We start from the raw sequence: 17945 nt of genomic DNA, 5'->3' as shown, positions 1-17945 counted from the left end.
ATTAATAAGGCTGGCTTAGTTGGGGTTCACTCGATTGAGCGCCGGTCGCGCCTCCCGAGGTTGGGGCGTGACAATGTGTTTTTCATCACCCCATTTACCGCTTCACTTGACTGGCCAAGAGTAAATTTTATATCTTTAACTTGATTCAGCACTACTGAACCAATTACTGGACAAGGTGCAGATCTTGTTTCTTTAGTCCCATCAAATGATTTTGCATCATTCCGATATTTGTTTCCTGACTTCAAGAAGCGACGATGCCCCATGTAACAAAACTTTCTGCCATGTTTGAGCCTTCTAGATTGAGTGTTTATATTACAAGAAGGGCATGCAAATCTACCATAAGTGCACCATCCAGAGAGAGTACCATATGCTGGAAAATCATTTATCGTCCACATGAGAGCTGCTCGCATTTGAAGTATCTCCTTAGTAGAGGCATCGTACGTTCCTACACCAACATCCCATAATTCATTTAACTCTTCTATTAGAGGTTGCAAAAAGACATCAATATTATTTCCAGGCGGTTTTGGTCCAGGAATAAGTAAGGACAGAATGAAGAACTCTTGTTTCATGCACATCCATGGTGGAAAATTATATGGCACTAAAATCACTGGCCATGTACTGTGAACAGTTCGCATTGTGCCAAATGGATTAAACCCATTATCAAAATTTTTCCAAGCTTCAGAATCTGCAGGATGTCGTAGAACTCCATCTTTGTTGCGCTATTCATGATGCCATCGCATTGCTTTAGAAGTTTCTGATGACATAAACAATCTCCGTAGCCTCGGTTTTAAAGGAAAATACCTTAGGACCTTGGCTGGAATTTTTCTAGCATCATTTTTCCATCTAGAAGCCCCACAAACTTTGCATTCATTGACATTCTTATTTAGCAAACTCTTTCCTAAAAAGTTTGCAATCGTTGGGACAAGCATGGATTTTTTCATACTTTAAGCCCAAGCCTTCAACTATCTTTTTGGTCTCATAGAAAGAAGGAGGCAATTTTTCCCCTTCAGGCAGAGCATCCTTCAATAGTCCAAGCAAAGCATTAAAAGATTCATTTGACCATTTGAAAATGCATTTTGTACGATACATATGCAGCAAAAAGGACAGTTTGCTAAACTTCTTACATCCTGGATATAGTTCTTCATTTGCCTCATTCATGAGCAGTTCAAACTTATCCACCTCTACATGAGGTTGATTTCTAGATGGATGAGCAATATTCTCTTGTAAGTTATGATCTACGTCACCCCTTTCACTAACGTCAGTATCCATGAACTGTGTAAAGCCTCCAAAGGCATCATGTATCATTCCTGTCATATCATCGCCCCTTATAGTTGACTGGCTTCGATTATTTGTTTGAGCATTGCTTGATCCCTTTAAATACTCACCATGACAAAACCAAGTGTCATATGATGGCATAATACCATTAATCACAAGATGATTATATGTTGTAGCCCGATTAACTTGATGGATAAGCACACACTTCATACAAGGACATGCAATTTGTTCTCCATCTTGTTTTACAGAAAAGGCATGGTTTATAAAATTATCTACTCCATCCAAATATTCTTTACTAACTCTATCACAATGCATCCATCTTTTATTTCTAAGATTGTCCATGACGTTCAAGATATTCTTTTCTTTTCTACACTTACTGCAAGAGCTAAAAATTCGTTAGTAAAAAGAGGGAATTAATCAAAATGTAGTAAAATAACCATCCTATTTGTATGTAATTCCATAGCTCAAAGATTATTGTACAACAAACAACAAAGTTCTGGATATACTCGTTTATCTCATTCTTCTCTTCTATCTCTTCTCCGTTATTCGACAATAGCTATTTTGTTCAGTTTTTCTTTTCTCGATTTGATTTTCTCGATTTAGTTTTCCAGTTTGGGACCCAACTAATCTTGTTTAAAATTATAATTTTTTTAATACATAATTTTTTTCTGGTCTCGTAGACCTCAATGATATACTTCAATTTGTGTGAAAAATTAGAATTTGATCATTGTGCTCTCCCAAAATTAGGAATAGTACACAAATGTTGTTCTCAAACAAGGGAATCATTCCTCTATAAAAAAATTTATCTTTCTCATGTATATGAAATTGAAACCTACATAACATGTAAGTGACGGACACGACTAAGCTTTAACCCTGTATGTGGATTTTTTGTTTCCATTGCATTCTTTTTGCTTGCTTAGTATGAACTCCCAGAGATTGCAAGTATTTGAGGACACTTCCTTTCACGAGATTTTACGTCTATCCTATCCCCTTTAAACAGCTTCAGTCATGAGAGTTCAATTATGTAACCAATGCCATAAAGTTTTTACGTGCATCTCACACACTACGCTAGTAAATTGAGACTGGAAATTTAAGTTGTTGGTTGCTACGCTCTCTTATTGTTTGCTAACTCAAAAAGTAATAATCTAGATTTATCTATCCATTAGATATAGCTTCAACTTAGCTTAAAGCATAGTACCAAATTCAACATTTTGAAAACACTATGTAGACCATCAATCTCTGAAGAACAGAACCCCCAACTCGAGAAAGGGCAAGAAGGGTGGAGGGAAGCTTTATTATGTTATTTGTTACTTATTTTGGGATGGGTGGGGAAAATCGAAGCTTATAAGTTATAGTATCTAGTTTGTTACTTTAGTTTTCTGGTGATACACAGTGACACACACACGCACGCGCATTTGTTGTCACCTCCTGGCATAGTCCCTATGAGAGTAAAGATATAAGTTCTCGACTCACACAAAGGCATGTTTCAATGAAAAGACATATGTAGCTCAGGCATTGTTTCATTGGCAATTTACTTATCTAAACATATTTATTAGTTTACTAAGGTTCACTTCTTTTGTTCTTTCCTGCGTGTTTTCTTCTTAGTGTTAGGTGAAATAGCGGGAAACATTTGTTATTACAAATGGCAATGCTATCATTTTGATTTTACCTGAGTTTTGTTATTAAAAGCATCACATCTATGTGGATTCATCCACGACTATTCAGCTCTATGTGAGATTCTGTTCATAACAACAAATTAAGTTGATCTTCCCTTATAATAGTTGCTACATATGCAGTGTTACTTCTGTATATCTTGAATAACCCTAGTCCTCTTTAGGTTTCATCAGGAAAAGCTGATTTATGCAATATTAATTAATTCAAAGAAAGAAGAATTTAACTTTCTGCTTGGTTGCTGGTACTTTGCATCTGACTATCATAAATCACTTAATCATATACCATGCTACAATCTTATTATATTTTTCTAGGGCACTAGGTAGAGGTATGGATTTCGACCATATTTCGACTAGTGGTAGATTCAATGAAAACATCTTATTGTCTAGCATACTGATCTGCTGTCGGATTGTAGGTTTTCAGATCTCAAGACTATAATGTTGTTCTTTACTGTGTAAGACATGTATCTTTCCTTTCTTTCAATACTCAATTCCACTTTTAGCATTTATATAGATCAAAGGAACCATCACCTTTGCATTTGATTGGCAGCTTTTTGAGAAGTATAACAGAAAATATACAGAGGAATACATCTCGACTAATGGTAGATTCAATGAAAACATCAATATGCATCGACGACACTTAAAATTTTTGAACAATGACAAGAATAACAGAAAACATACAGAGGATTCATGTCTCGACTAGTGGTAGATTCAATGAAAACATCAATATGTATTGGCGACACTTATAAAATTTCTGAATAATTACAAGAATAGCAGAAAACAGAGGAACAAAATTATAAAATAGTCAAGGAACAGAAGAGGAATAAACCCAATCATCGCACGTCAATTTAACAACAGTCGGATATCACAAACGACTGGCATATGCAGAAAAAACTATACTTTCGCAAACCTCAAATCGCAACACTTGAAGGCACGAATTTGTACCTGGTAACAAGATTGTTTTGCCGATAAAGACAAGAAATTGAAGGAGAAGAATGAGTTCTGCAGTGATCTTGAAACCTACACGAAAAGAGAAGTGGGAAACGGATAAAACAGGGAATACTAACAACTACGATAGAGCATAATCGAGCAGCACAATCCTAACTCCACTGTTAATCGCGTCTGCTGGGTGAAAAACGAAGATACCTGGGGAAGAAGAGCAGTTATCTGGGGGGAAAAACTGGCCGGAGACCTATATGTGCGATTCTGTTAATCTCGCGTCTCTTCCGTATCCCGTTCAATGAAAGAATAAAAAATCGCCGGAGGCGGAGACCTATATGTGAGATTCTGTTAATCGTATCCCATTCAATGAAGGAATAGGTTTTCCTATTTTTTCTGATTGGAGGGAATTGTTCGTTCTTTGTCCAAAAAATTTGGAGGAAAGATTTATTTTTTGGGCAGGGAGGGAAAGTTAAAATAAAAGAAAAACTTATTCGCTAAAAGTCAATTAGTAACTTTTAATGGCAATTTATTTTTATTGTCGGTAAAAGGATATTTTTTTACTGGCTAATGGTCATTTGCTGCTAATATTTCAGCTTATAGAATCTATTAGCGGCAATTGACTTATTGCCGTTAAATAATTGCCGCCAAATGCCCTTTTTGTAGTAGTGAGATAATATGAACTTGAAGTTCATAAAAAGATAATTAATTTGCAATATATTGCAAAGCATACCAGACGCATTTGCTGATCCAAAGAAAGTAACTATATTCTCAATGCAAATACTCCTATTAGAATAAGTCCTAGAAGGACATAGTTTGTGGTACGCTTAAAGCGTATAGACAAATCGGTTTCAAATAAACTTCTTGATAAAGAAGATGAGCAAATGATCATAATAAGGAGGAAAGTGATCTAGAAGATCACATGACATAACACTTCATAAAATCTCAGGAGAGATTCAGGTACCTGATATATGATGAAGAGATCTCTATATTATGTCTATATGAAAATAAGGAGGTTAGAACCGATACAAAATATTTGTCGACGACATCGATAATATTGCTAATATATATGAGGATCTTAAGTCTGGAGAAACAATTCAAGTAGAATTTGGTTTCATATGAAAGACATATAGTTTTGGACCTTCAGTTCAAACACTTGAAAGTATAAAGTCAATGGTGTGTGCAATCACCTTTATTCATCTTATATGTCTAGCATGACATTTAAACTTGATATGCATCTAAAGTCGATTTGTATGGCTTATATGACAATCTCTTAAGAATTTAAATCGCTTAAAGCATATACAATTCTTGGTTCTGACGTACCACATCCTAAGTGCAGTTTGTGCACATATGTATCTTGCTATAATTATAAGCATAATAATATGATAGCGAGAATATCTATGGAGATATTGAAGAGCCATTCCACCACATTATATGAAGACATTATATATCTATCAAGAATGATGATTTCAAGGTGCAATATATTCATTCAAGTTAATATGACTGATTTGTTTATCAAATCTATACCAACGATCTTTTGAAAATGGTGCACAAGATTGGAATGAGAGGGCTCAAGGATGTGAATTGATGCTCTCATCAGGGGGAGTTAATACGCGTGTACTCTTTTCCCTTACAAGGTTTTGTCCCACTGGGTTTTCCTTACAAGGTTTTTAACGAGGCAGCCAAAAGGCGTATTTCTAAACAAGTGTACTCTTTTTCCTTCTCTAGAATTTTTTTCAATGGGGTTTTATTTTAGTTAAGGTTTTAACGAGGTACATTATCCGTTGAATATAAATTCAAGGGGGAGTGTTATAAATAGAGTTTTATTTAAGGTGAATGTTTATATTTTAGAGAAATTTTAGGGATTTTACTTGGTGGCTAAGTCACTCTTTTCCTATCAATAAGAATTCTCTCTCCCTACTTTTCTCTGCAATATTCTTCTTCTTCTTCTTTTATTGTTCATAGCAATTTCCATTTATTTATTTATTTTTTGGCATATTTAATTAAGAGTGAAGAAATACTCATCAATCCATCATAATCTTTAATGTGATTGGATTTCTGTTTGATGAGTAGTACTTCTCAAAACTTATGTCTCTCAGCTTTTCTTTTTAGTTTGTCTTAACCAGAATAGTACTATTTGTATACGTGTAAAACATGGCTCGTGGTACACCCCGATCTTCGATCGGATAAATCGAGCTCGAGACTTGAAGACGAGGGATCGGAGTCAAGGCAGGGGTCTCATCGAGTCAGAGTCCAGGGGCATGATGCTCGCCCTCGAGAATATCGGGGTCATGATCCGGGATCGGTCCGAACCCCGAAAGACTCCGAAAAACTTTGTCGGACAATCAAATACGACCAACAGAAGGCCGAAGTATCAGCGACCGGCCGGATATCATGGCGTGGATCTCAGCACGTATCAATGAAGAACCGGCAATTAGTTAAACAGAAGATTTTTTACCTTTTACGGAATTGTACCTAGATTAGAATTCCTCTACTATATAAAGGGGGTCTGATAATTCATTGTAACATGCATTCCAAAGCGATATACAACTATTTTCACTGTTATTGAAAGCTCTTTTTCTTGTTCATCAGTACTGGCCATTGTAAGCCCGGATCGAGGGTGAATATTTCATTAAGGCTGGAATCATCCTCCTCGCGTGGTTTGAATTTACTATATCATTATTTATTCAATCTAACTCAATTTATCGTTTTGTATCAAATTAATCTGCGTATCCTTAAAACTACTTACAAATTTAATTGTTATCCGATTTTGAGGGTAAACAGTTTGGCGCCCATCGTGGGGCTAAGGACAATAGTGGCTATTTGATACAAACTTCCATAACACATCCTATTTTACACTTGTTTTTTTTGAGTTAAAATTATATTCTATTGATACTCAAAATTTTGTACAATTGAGTCCGAGGAGCATCTTTGACAGGCTACTCCCACTTACATCACACTCTGCTATTTACCACTTTGTGCCTATCTATCTTATGTTACTTCACAGTACAGACACTTGTTTAGCCAACTACCTCAAAGTTTCTACTCTTAGTTTCATCTTGGAATCCAATCCAGCTGCTGCAATGCTTCCTTCCATTTGCCTATGCTCTTCCCTCTGATATGTATGTGTAGCACTATCTCTCTGCATAGTTAAAGCTCGTCAAACTTAGCTTTATCAAATCTGATTCTGTTTCTCTCCCTCCAAATCAGTGCAACAGTTATGGCAAAACACAACTAGTTATAGCATTTGAACCTCTTCTGCTCTTAGCTTTCATGCATGCCCATTTCAACTCTGCTTCCCAACCTCCAATGTCTCTTTTATATCCCGGCCATAAGCATAGTCTGGACCACAATTTCTTTGTGTTTGTGCACTCAAAGAATAAGTGGCTAAAGGATTCTAGACTATGTCCACAGAATACACAAGCTGCAGGAACTTGAATGCCAATCTTCAATAATCTTTCCATTGTAGCTAACCTCTGTTGTGCTGCAAGCCAAAGGGTGAATCTATATCTCGGATGTATATTTGTGTGCAACATCAAACTCTTCCATTCAACTCTGGGGTAATCTGGTATCAGCTTTAAGTACATCTGCTTAATTTGAAATTTTGCATTTTTGCACATTGTCTGCAGCCTGCTGTGTATGTTTCCTTGGAGTTGTTGATGCTCCATGATCAAATTTCTACTGTCTAGTATCTTTCTCACCACCCAAGATGCTGTCTTAGGGGTAGCCATTGTTTCCAAGTTCCTGTTCTTTATATAGAAGCTGTGTACCCACCTTATCCATAAGCAGTCCTTCTTCCTTGTTATGTCCCATAGATGTTTTACAATTGCTGCTTTGTTCCATATTTTTATGTCTAGTATATTGAGTCCTCCAGCAGCTATTGGTCTGCACACTTTTTCCCAAGCTACTAGTGCCTTCTTTGAGATAGTAGCAGTACCGGTCCATAGGAATGTTCTGCATATTGCTTCAATTGCTTATGCGCCCCATAGGTTTAAATTCCAAATATAACATCCTTTATCGGTTGACACCTACCGGCATAAGATAGAAGTTTTGCTGACCAGCATGCGATTCTTGTTGTTATCTTCTCAATAAGAGGTAAATATTGATAGACTGCTAACGTCTTAGAATCTAAAGGAATCCCCAAGTATTTGAATGGAAGCATTCCTTCAGTGAAACCCAATGTTGCAAGGATTTCCTATTTTTTAACTTGAGAAATTCCAGCCATGTATATAGCACTTTTGTTGACATTTGCCTGTAAGCCGGAGACAACTGAGAATCTGTGGAAGGCAGAATTTAGGATCTTGATGGACTCAAAATCAGCTCTGCAATACATCAAGAGATCATCAACAAAGCATATATGTGTGTTGTTCAACTTTCTGCACATAGGATGAAAATTGAAGTTTCCATTCTCGTGCAATTGTCCCAGTTCTCTACCCAGATATTCCATTACAATAACAAACAAGTTTGGAGGCATTGGGTCTCCTTGCCTAATCCCCCTCTTTCCTTTGAAAGGCTTTGCCAGTCCTCCATTTATTACCAAGGAATATGATACTGTGGTAACACGTTTCATTATCCATTGCACAAACTTGAATGGAAACCCCAGATCAATAAGCATTTTCCTAAGAAAACTCTATTCCAGAGTATATCATAAGCTTTTCTCAGATCCACCTTCATCACACATCTAGGAGAGACACCTTTCTAGAGTAACCTTTAAACAATTCATGGCTTAGCAGAATGTCGTCAATTATACTCCTCCCTTCAATGTATGCTGATTGAGAGTGATCAATCAACCCATCAAGAACAGATTTGATCCTTCTTGTAATGACTTTGGATATGATCTTATATACTATAGTACAACATGCAATAGGCCTATAGTCCTTAATTGTTGAAGGTGCTGGCACTTTAGGTACTAGTGTGATAGCTGTAGTGTTGATCATTCCAGGTAGGCTGCTAGTAGAAAAAAAGTTTATCACAACTGCAAATATATCCTCTTTCACTATCTCCCAGTTTCTGGTAAAAAACTCCACAGGGAACCATCAACCCCTGCTACTTTGTCTTTAGGCATCTCCTATACTGCAGCTGTGATTTTACACTTGTTCTTTGAAGTGTCTTTAATTTCAGGTCAAAGTCTAAAATGTCGAACTCCCAATCTGCTTCTCTAAACGTGGATGCTGAGTCGGATCACTATGGCGAGAACAACAATATAACACCTGGAAACGAGGTGCCTTCTGTCTATCTCAATGGAGTTCCAGTCACGGACCCGATCGATGCTAACTCACATGTGGCCATCAATGCGAATTTGCCTACGGATCATGAGAACAGCGTCCGCGGGGGAGTCCGATCGATTGCCCAAAATACGCACGACGACGAAGGTGATGGGATCAACTTGTGGGTTATCTTCGAAATGCTACAAGCTCAACAGGCAGCGATAGACGAGCTGCAGAACCAAAGCCATGCCTGTCACGACCCAATTCTATTATAGGCCGTGATGGCTCCCAACGCCACCGCTAGGCAACCCAAGTGAACTAACCACGTGATTTCCCTTTTTAATAGATTTTCAAGTAATTAAACTTTCCTTAATTTAAAATATTTAAGAAATAACAGATTTAAAATAAATAAAACGGAAGTAGCTGAGTGCAATCATAACCATAGAAGTAAATCAAAATCACAAGTCTACTAGTGTGTGCCAAGACCTGGTGTCATAAGTGTATGAGCATCTAGTAGAATATACAAAAGAATACTAGTCTACTGTCTGAAGTGAAATAGACAAAAAATACAAGGAAAAGAAAGACTCCGGATGCTGCAGAACGAGCTTAGAAGGGCAGCTCACCGCTAAGTCTCAAGAATCAGGGATGCGCGCCGGACTGATATCCAGATGCACCTCCCTCAAATCCTGCACATTTTGTGCAGAAGTGTAGCGTGAGTACATAAACAACATGTACCCAGTAAGTATCCAGTCTAACCTCGAAGAAGTAGTAACGAGGGGTCGACTTTGACAGTTACTATGGGCTAACAATGAAATGTCAAAATTATAACTAAACATGGATTAGATAAATATAACTGAAAGCTAAATCACGGGAAAATAATAGGCAATCCTCTTACTAATAATAAATCCCAAGTTTGTTTCCATCATTTAACAATTTATATCTCAAGTCAATGAGGCAATATCAATTTTTAATTAGTTCCAAAGATTTATTACGCGCAATTTATGATGAGGTCATACGACCCGATCCAACATGAAATATTTAAACTCTACACTGCCGAGGGTCAACGGCACGAACCATAGATGCATCTATCTGCTACTGAGGCGTTCGGCCCGCTCCACAAAAGAGAAAATACTTTATAACAACCGATTTAAGATTTATTAAGAGGCTGATATTTAAAGAAACACAAATTCTCAATAACAGTCAAGTGACTCGTCCAAGAATTTAAGTAAATGAAATTTAACCTTTTAAAAATTCCTTTATCAAGTTCCAACATGATTTACGCAATTAGGTTAACAAGTAGGGTGCAAACATTGTAAGTATAGCATGATATGGGTCTTAGACTACCCGGACAATAGCATAATTAGTAGCTACGTACGAACTCTCGTCACCTCGTACGTACGTAGCTCCCACAGATAGGAGCACATATTAATCAATTCACCTATAGGGTTAATTTCCACTTACAAGGTTAGAAAAGAGACTTACATCGTCTCAAAGCCTACTTTCCAGTCCAAGATTGTGCTTAAACCCTCAATTTGGTGTTGAACAATCCAAAACTAGTCAAATGGTATATAAATTAATCAATACATGTTCAAAAGTTTATATCCTAACTATCAAAGTGATTTCTCAATCCTATTTGAAGAATCCCTAAAATTCACCCTCGGGCCTACGTGCCCGGATTCCGAATTTTTTTGAAGAAAGTTGTACTAACCTCATGAACTCAAATATATGATTTTCACTAAATTCAATAACAAATTTCGTGGTTAAATCCTATTTTTATCAAAACCCTAGGTTTTCACCTAAACCTATGATTTCAGTAATTTTACATGTTAAAATCTACCAAAAATCTATGTTTTAAACTAATATTATGTAGAAGTTACTTACCTCAAAGTGCTAGGTGAAAACCCCTCTCAAGAAGCTTCAAAATCGCCCAAAAAGCAAGAGAAATGGGTTAGAAACGGCTTAAGTCCCGTATTAAATGAACCATTCTGCTTCTGCTGCTCAATAGCCGCATCTGCGGAAAGGCCTCGCATATGCGGTCCTTCCCCTCAGCCGGCTCCCTCGCTTCTGCGACCAGCGGCTCGCTTCTGTGAGACCGCTTTTGCGGTGCGTGCGTCGCACCTGCGATCTCAGTCCGCTCCTGCGATGGCCTTCTTCGCACCTGCATCTTCGAAGGTGCGGTACTTGCCCCGCTTCTGCGGTCACTGGGCAGCCCACGATGGGCCGCTTCTGCGGCAAAAGGCTTACTTTTGCGAGCTCGCACCTGCGGCTGGCCAAGCGCAGATGCGACTGTACCAGAAGTTGGGAGCTTCAGCTGTTGCTCCCAAGTTCCAACTTGGTCCGAGCCTCGTCCGATGAACCCTTGGGGCCCCCGAGGCCCCGCCCGTACATATCGACAAGTTTGGAATCATAAAACGGACTCGCTCGGAACCCATAAAACAACATCAAAACTAAGAATCACACCCCAAACCAACTGAATAAAAAATATGAACTTCAAGTTCTTCAATGTACTCCCAATGCGCCAAAACGTACTTAAACTACTCGGAATGACACCAAATTTTGCGTGCAAGTCTTAAATGACATTACAGAACTATTCCCGATATCGGAATCCCATTTGGACCACGATATCACCAAAATCTACTCCAAACCAAATTTAAAGAAATTAAAAAACCTTCAAAGAACCAACTTTCACTATTAGGCGCCAAAACGCTCCCGGGTCATCCGAAACCCGATCCGAACATACGCCCAAGTCTGAAATCATTATACGAACCTATTGGAATCGTCAAATCTTGATTCCGAAGTCTTTTGTACAAAATGTTGACCGAAGTCAAACTTAGCCTTTTTAGCCAACCTTAAGGAACCAAGTGTTACGATTTCAACCCGAACCCTTCCAAATCCCGAACTAACCATTCCAGCAAGTCATAAAACAGCAGAAACATGTACGGGAAGTCTTATTTAGGGGAACGGAGTTATAAAAGCAAAACGACCAGTCGCGTCATTACATTCTCCACCTCTTAAACAAACGTTCGTCCTCGAACGGGTTAAGAATCATACCCGGAGTGCTGAATAAGTGTGGATATCTGCTTCGCATGTCCTCATCGGACTCCCATGTCGCCTCCTCGACTGGTTGGCCCCTCCACTGAACCCTTACCGCGCAAATCCTCTTGGATCTCAACTGGCGAACCTGCCTATCAACAATGGCAACTGGCTCCTCCTCATAACCCAGGCTCTCATCTAACTGAATCATGCTGAAGTCTAGCACATGTGACAAGTCGGCATGATAACTCCGGAGCATAGACACGTGGAAAACCGGATGAACTCCCGATAGACTGGGAGGTAAAGCAAGCTCATAAGCAACCCCCCAACTCGTCTAAACACCTCAAATGAACCGATAAACCTTAGGCTCAACTTGACCTTCTTCCCGAACCTCATGATCCCCTTCATCGGCAAGACTTTCAAGAGAATCCTCTCACCCACCATAAATGATAATTCAGGCGCCTTCTGATCCGCGTAACTCTTTTGTCTGGACTGTGCTGTGCGAAGTCGCTCCTGAATCAACTTTACCTTTTCTAAGGCATCCTTAACCAAATCAGTACCATATAACTTAGCCTCGCCGGGCTCAAACCACCCGATGGGAGAACAACATCGCCGACCATATAAAGCCTCAAATGGAGCCATCTCGATGCTGGACTGATAACTGTTGTTGTAAGCAAACTCGGCCAAAGGTAAGAATCGATCCCACTGCCCTCCAAAGTCAATCACACATGCTCTGAGCATGTCCTCCAAGATCTAAACTGTCCGCTTCGACTGCCCGTCGGTCTGTGGATCAAATATTGTGCTGAGCTCTACACGGGTCCCCAACTCACTCTGTACTGCTCTCCAGAAATGCGAAGTAAACTGAGGGCCTCTATCTGATATAATGGAAAGAGGCACACCATGCAACCGAACTATCTCCTGAATATAAATCTGGGCCAACCTCTCTGAAGTATACATAGTCACAACTGGAATGAAGTGTGCCGACTTGGTCAACCTGTCAACAATGACCCAAACAGCATCAAACTTCCGCAAGGTCCGCGGTAACCCAACTATGAAGTCTATAGTAATGCGCTCCCACTTCCACTCTAGTATAGTCATCTGCGGGAGTAGTCCACCTGGCCTCTAGTGCTTATACTTAACCTGCTGGAAATTTAGGCACCTAGCTACATATTCAACTATGTCTTTACTCATCTGCCGCCACCAATAATGCTGCCTCAGGTCGCGATACATCTTCTTAGGACCTGGATGAATGGAATACCGAGAACTGTGTGCCTCCTCTAGAATCCTCTCCCTCAAGCCAATGACATTAGGAACATATAGACGACCCTGGAGTCGCAGAACACCATCCTCGCTGATAGAAACCTCCTTGGCACCACCCTGTAGTACCGTCTCTCTAAAAACCATCAAATGCGGATCATCAAACTGTCGAGCCTTGATCTGCTCCAATAGTGAAGACTGGGTAACGTTGCATGCAAGAACTCGGCTGGGCTCTGAAATATCCAACCTAACAAGTATGTTAGCCAAGGACTGAATGTCCAAGGCTAGCAGCCTCTCTTCTACTGAAATGAATGCCAAGCTACCCATACTATCGGCCTTTTTGCTCAAGGCTTCCGCGACTACATTCGCTTTGCCCAGATGATAAAGAATGGTGATATCATAATCCTTCAGTAACTCAAGCCATCCGCGCTGCCTCAAATTGAGATCCTTTTGCTTGAACAAATGCTTCAAGCTGCAATGATCATTGTAAACATCACAGGACACCCCATAAAGATAATGCCTCCAAATCTTAAGAGCATGAACAATCGCGGCTAACTCTAGATCGTGCACAGGGTAATTCTTCTCATGGGTCTTCAGCTGGAGTGAAGCATATGCAATAACTCGCGCCTCCTGCATCAATACACAACCCAAGCCAACGCGTGAAGCATCACAATACACTATATACATCCCCGAACCGGAGGCAACACTAGAATGGGTGCCGTAGTCAAAGCTTTATTGAGCTTCTGAAAGCTCGCCTCACAATCATCAGACCATCGAAACGGAGCACCCTTCTGGGTCAATCTAGTAAAAGGTGTTGTAATAGATGAGAAGCCCTCCACAAACCGGCGATAATAAGGTGCTAACCCCAAGAAGCTCCTGATCTCAGACGCCTAAGTGGGACGAGGCTAACTCTGAACTGCCTCAATCTTCTTGGGATCCACCTTGATACCCTCGCCTGATACAACATGCCCCAAGAATACTACAGAATCTAGCCAAAACTCACACTTGGAGAATTTAGCATATAGCTTCTGTTCCTGCAATGTCTGAAGCACCACTCTCAAATTCTGCTCGTGCTCCTCCATGCTGCGCGAATAGATCAAAATGTCATCAATGAAGACAATGACAAATGAATCAATGTATGGCCTGAACACCCTGATCATCAAATCGATAAACGAGCTGGGGCGTTAGTCAAGCCGAAGGACATCACTAGAAACTCATAATGGCCATATCTAGTATGGAAAAGCAGTCTTCGGAACATTCGAGCCCCGAATCTTCAACTGATGGTACCCTGATCTCAAGTCTATCTTGGAGAACACCCTAGCACCCTGCAACCGGTCAAACAAATCATCAATATGCGGCAACGGGTACTTGTTCTTAATGGTAACTTTGTTCAACTGGCGGTAATCAATGCACATCCACATAGTCTCATCTTTCTTCTTCACAAATAACACTGGTGCACCCCAAGGTGATACACTTGGTCTGACGAACCCCTTTGCTAGCAACTCCTCAAGTTGTTCCTTCAACTCCTTCAACTCTTTTGGAGCCATACGGTACGGTGGGATAGATATAGGCTGGGTACCTGGAGCCAAGTCAATACAGAAATCGATATCACGATCTGGTGGCATGCCTGGAAGGTCAGAAGGAAACACATCGGAGAACTCCCGGACTACTGGTACTGAATCAATCGCCAGAGTCTCTGCGGTAGTATCCCGAGCATAAGCTAGATAAGCCAAACAACCCTTCTCGATCATATGTCGAGCCTTCAGAAAAGAGATAACCCGACTAGACGCACTGACAAGCGAACCCTTCCACTCCAATCTAGGCAAGTCTGGCATCGCTAAGGTAACAGTCTTGGCATGGCAATCAAGGATGGCGCGATCACGAAGATTGGGTTGAGATCCCGTAGTGTATTATGGGAGCTGGCTTTTTCCTTCATCGCGTTCGCATCCTTAAGCTCGCGTTCGCATAAAGTTGAGTTGAGAAGCTGGGGACTGGACGAAATGTCTTCTCGTTCGCGAAGCAGCAGTCGCGTTCGCAAAGGATTGCATCTGTTATGCATCGCGTCCGCGAGGTCTATGTCGCTAATGTTTCCTAGATGAGGTATACTATTCTCTTCAAATTTATCCTAGTTTCGGTTCTGATTTCGGGAATCAAATTGTATCCCGTCTCGAATTTTTCTGTCCGTCACGGTCAAAGTATCCAAAATTATTTGACCAAATCCGGTACGGATCCCAAACCAAGCCTCATACTAGTGTCGTGTCGACATGAGTACCGCACCCAAAATGCCGTGTCAGAGCAACTTAGCCGGCTCGGGACTAGGATTTGGGTTATAACAGGAAAATATTTGTCATTTTCACGAAACTCATAGCTTATTCTAATTATCGGGTTTGCAATTATATATTTATATATATTTATTAAATTTTCTAATGCATCTATAATGTTTAAGTAAAAATGACTGAGTCCTGTTCAAAATGTCACCATTGCATTCTCTACTATTTTTCCTGTTCAAAATGTCACCATTGCATTCTCTACTATTTTTCCTGTCTTATTTTCAAAATTAGAGTTCAGCAAGAAGATTGATTTTATGATCAATTACAAACATTATTTTAGTTATACGAACTCTTTTCATACGAGGTCTATAAAAAGAAGTAAAAGATCAGTAAGTATGAAATTTTTTGTAGAGTCATAAACTTCTAAAATTGGAAACGACCATATGAGATTATTTCCTTAGTTAGACCGCAATCTCTTCGCATTTATTGAGCATTACCAAAACTACCTTCGTCGTCAAACAAAAAACACTGAAAAGCCTCCCATAAGGGTGGCATTGAGCACTTCATATTTTTCCCAGGAGAATTCATATCAGAACAAACTGGAGATAGAAATACCAGTAATGACATATGTGGAAACAAGTTGACAAAAAAGATGAACTAAAAATTTAGAGAAGGCTCAAATGTCAAATATCAAGGTAAAGCAAAATACAGTCCAGAAATAACAATAACATTAATAGAAGTCATTACTATTGCATAATCATAACCACTTCTGAAAAATACTTAACACAAAAATGGAATAACAGCTTTTCTTTTCCTAGGATAATCTTCTCCAAATTTCTGCAAGTACCATTCATGATTAGCACAAGCTCTAGGAACCAAATTAGCAAATGTATACAAAAAAAACCCAAGCCCAGCCCAAGACCAAGTCATCAAAGCCCAGCCCAACCACTCCACTATCTCCCCCAAATAATTTGGACAACTCACATATTCAAAAAGCCCACCTCTAGGTATCTTATATCCACCCCCTTCACTCTTCAGGCCCACTAACACTTTATCAGCCCAAACGTTTAACGTCATGCCGGCGGCGAAAACCACTATCCCGCCGGCAAACCGGGGCCAAAACCACTCATCGGTATTAAAATCAGCATAATGAGAAACCCATCTAGCTTGTACATAAGCGTTCAATAGATTAAACACAAAAGCCATCATCGCAATACTCACCGGAAAACCACTTTCCGGCAGAGGATTCTTGATTTCCCGGTGAGCAATTCTTGATTTTCCGGCGAGCTTAATTGGGTAAATGATGGTGCGATTGATGTAATGAAAAAGGTAAGGAGAAATGAGGATAAAGGATAACGGGTTGTTGTGATTTTTCCCAAAGGGAAAGAGGAGAAGCGTGAGCCAAAGTGTTGGGCTCTCCATTAAAAACCAAGCTAAAGGTGGTGAAATGGTGGGACCCCAACCGGACCGGTGGTGTTTTCCATAAGGGGCGGTGAGGAATTGCAAGGCTAGGAAGGTGGGTGGGGCGATGAAGAAGAGAGAGAGAAGACTGTAGTAATAGAGATTTTGATCTGTAAACATGGTGGATGTAAGTGTAATCTGCTTAGGATTTTCGAATTGGTTTTGTAGCAAAATTTGATTTCTTAGTCCAAATGTTGCTTTATAGAGAGATGGTTCTACATGTGAAGAATAAAGTAAATTTAAGTAATTAAGAATTGGGTAATATAAATTCTCATTTTCTTAATTCAGATGTTATCTAACCAATATTGGCTATTGGGTAATAGAGCTTGTTTGGATTAGATGAAAAAGGTACTTTATAGATAAGCAGTTACTTATTGAATAGAAGTGTTGAAACTGAAAAAAAATATTGATATCATATATAAGTTACTTTTTAATTTTAAACACTTCTGTTAAAATAATTGAAATATCCTTAAATATGTTAATATCATATATGAGCTGATTACTACAAATTTTTAATTTCAAATTGATTCAAATATAAAACAATTTATATTTTAATTTACTCTTAATTTAAATTGGCCTAAGATAATGTTTATCGATATAAGTTACTCTTAAATTTTTAAATGTAAATTAAGATTTCTAGAATATTTGTACTATATTAAAAGCACGAATGCCTTTAGCGAAATGTCGTTTACCTTTTTTACACTTTAAAAATTAATTTTACATTAGAAAAAATAGTCATTTATTATTTTCCAAATATTTAAGAATATACATTTAATATTTTCCTAATATTTAGGGATAATTGTTTAATTGTATTCCAAATATTTAGGATTTCA

The 17945-nt window shown here is 39.1% G+C and overlaps 3 protein-coding genes across 3 annotated transcripts; all 3 read right to left on the bottom strand.

The window, feature by feature from the left end:
- Positions 1-6912: 6912 nt before the first annotated feature.
- LOC109220147 lies at positions 6913-7615 on the bottom strand. The gene is made up of 2 exons (XM_019384610.1): positions 7115-7615; positions 6913-7026 (listed from the first exon to the last, which is right to left on the bottom strand). Exons 1-2 carry the CDS (start codon positions 7613-7615, stop codon positions 6913-6915), a joined length of 615 nt encoding a protein of 204 aa, XP_019240155.1.
- Positions 7616-8079: 464 nt separating this feature from the next.
- LOC109220146 lies at positions 8080-8499 on the bottom strand. The gene has a single exon (XM_019384609.1). The coding sequence runs from the start codon at positions 8497-8499 to the stop codon at positions 8080-8082; it is 420 nt and encodes a 139-aa protein (XP_019240154.1).
- A 7816-nt stretch (positions 8500-16315) lies between these two features.
- LOC109220145 (steroid 5-alpha-reductase DET2) lies at positions 16316-17374 on the bottom strand. Its single transcript, XM_019384608.1, has one exon. The coding sequence runs from the start codon at positions 17230-17232 to the stop codon at positions 16432-16434; it is 801 nt and encodes a 266-aa protein (XP_019240153.1). The 5' UTR covers positions 17233-17374; the 3' UTR covers positions 16316-16431.
- Positions 17375-17945: the final 571 nt, after the last annotated feature.

Source organism: Nicotiana attenuata, unplaced genomic scaffold, assembly GCF_001879085.1.
Source record: "Nicotiana attenuata strain UT unplaced genomic scaffold, NIATTr2, whole genome shotgun sequence".
Lineage (NCBI taxonomy): Eukaryota > Viridiplantae > Streptophyta > Magnoliopsida > Solanales > Solanaceae > Nicotiana > Nicotiana attenuata.
Note: the sequence above shows the minus strand (reverse complement) of the source record. Positions and strands in the feature narration are given on the sequence as shown.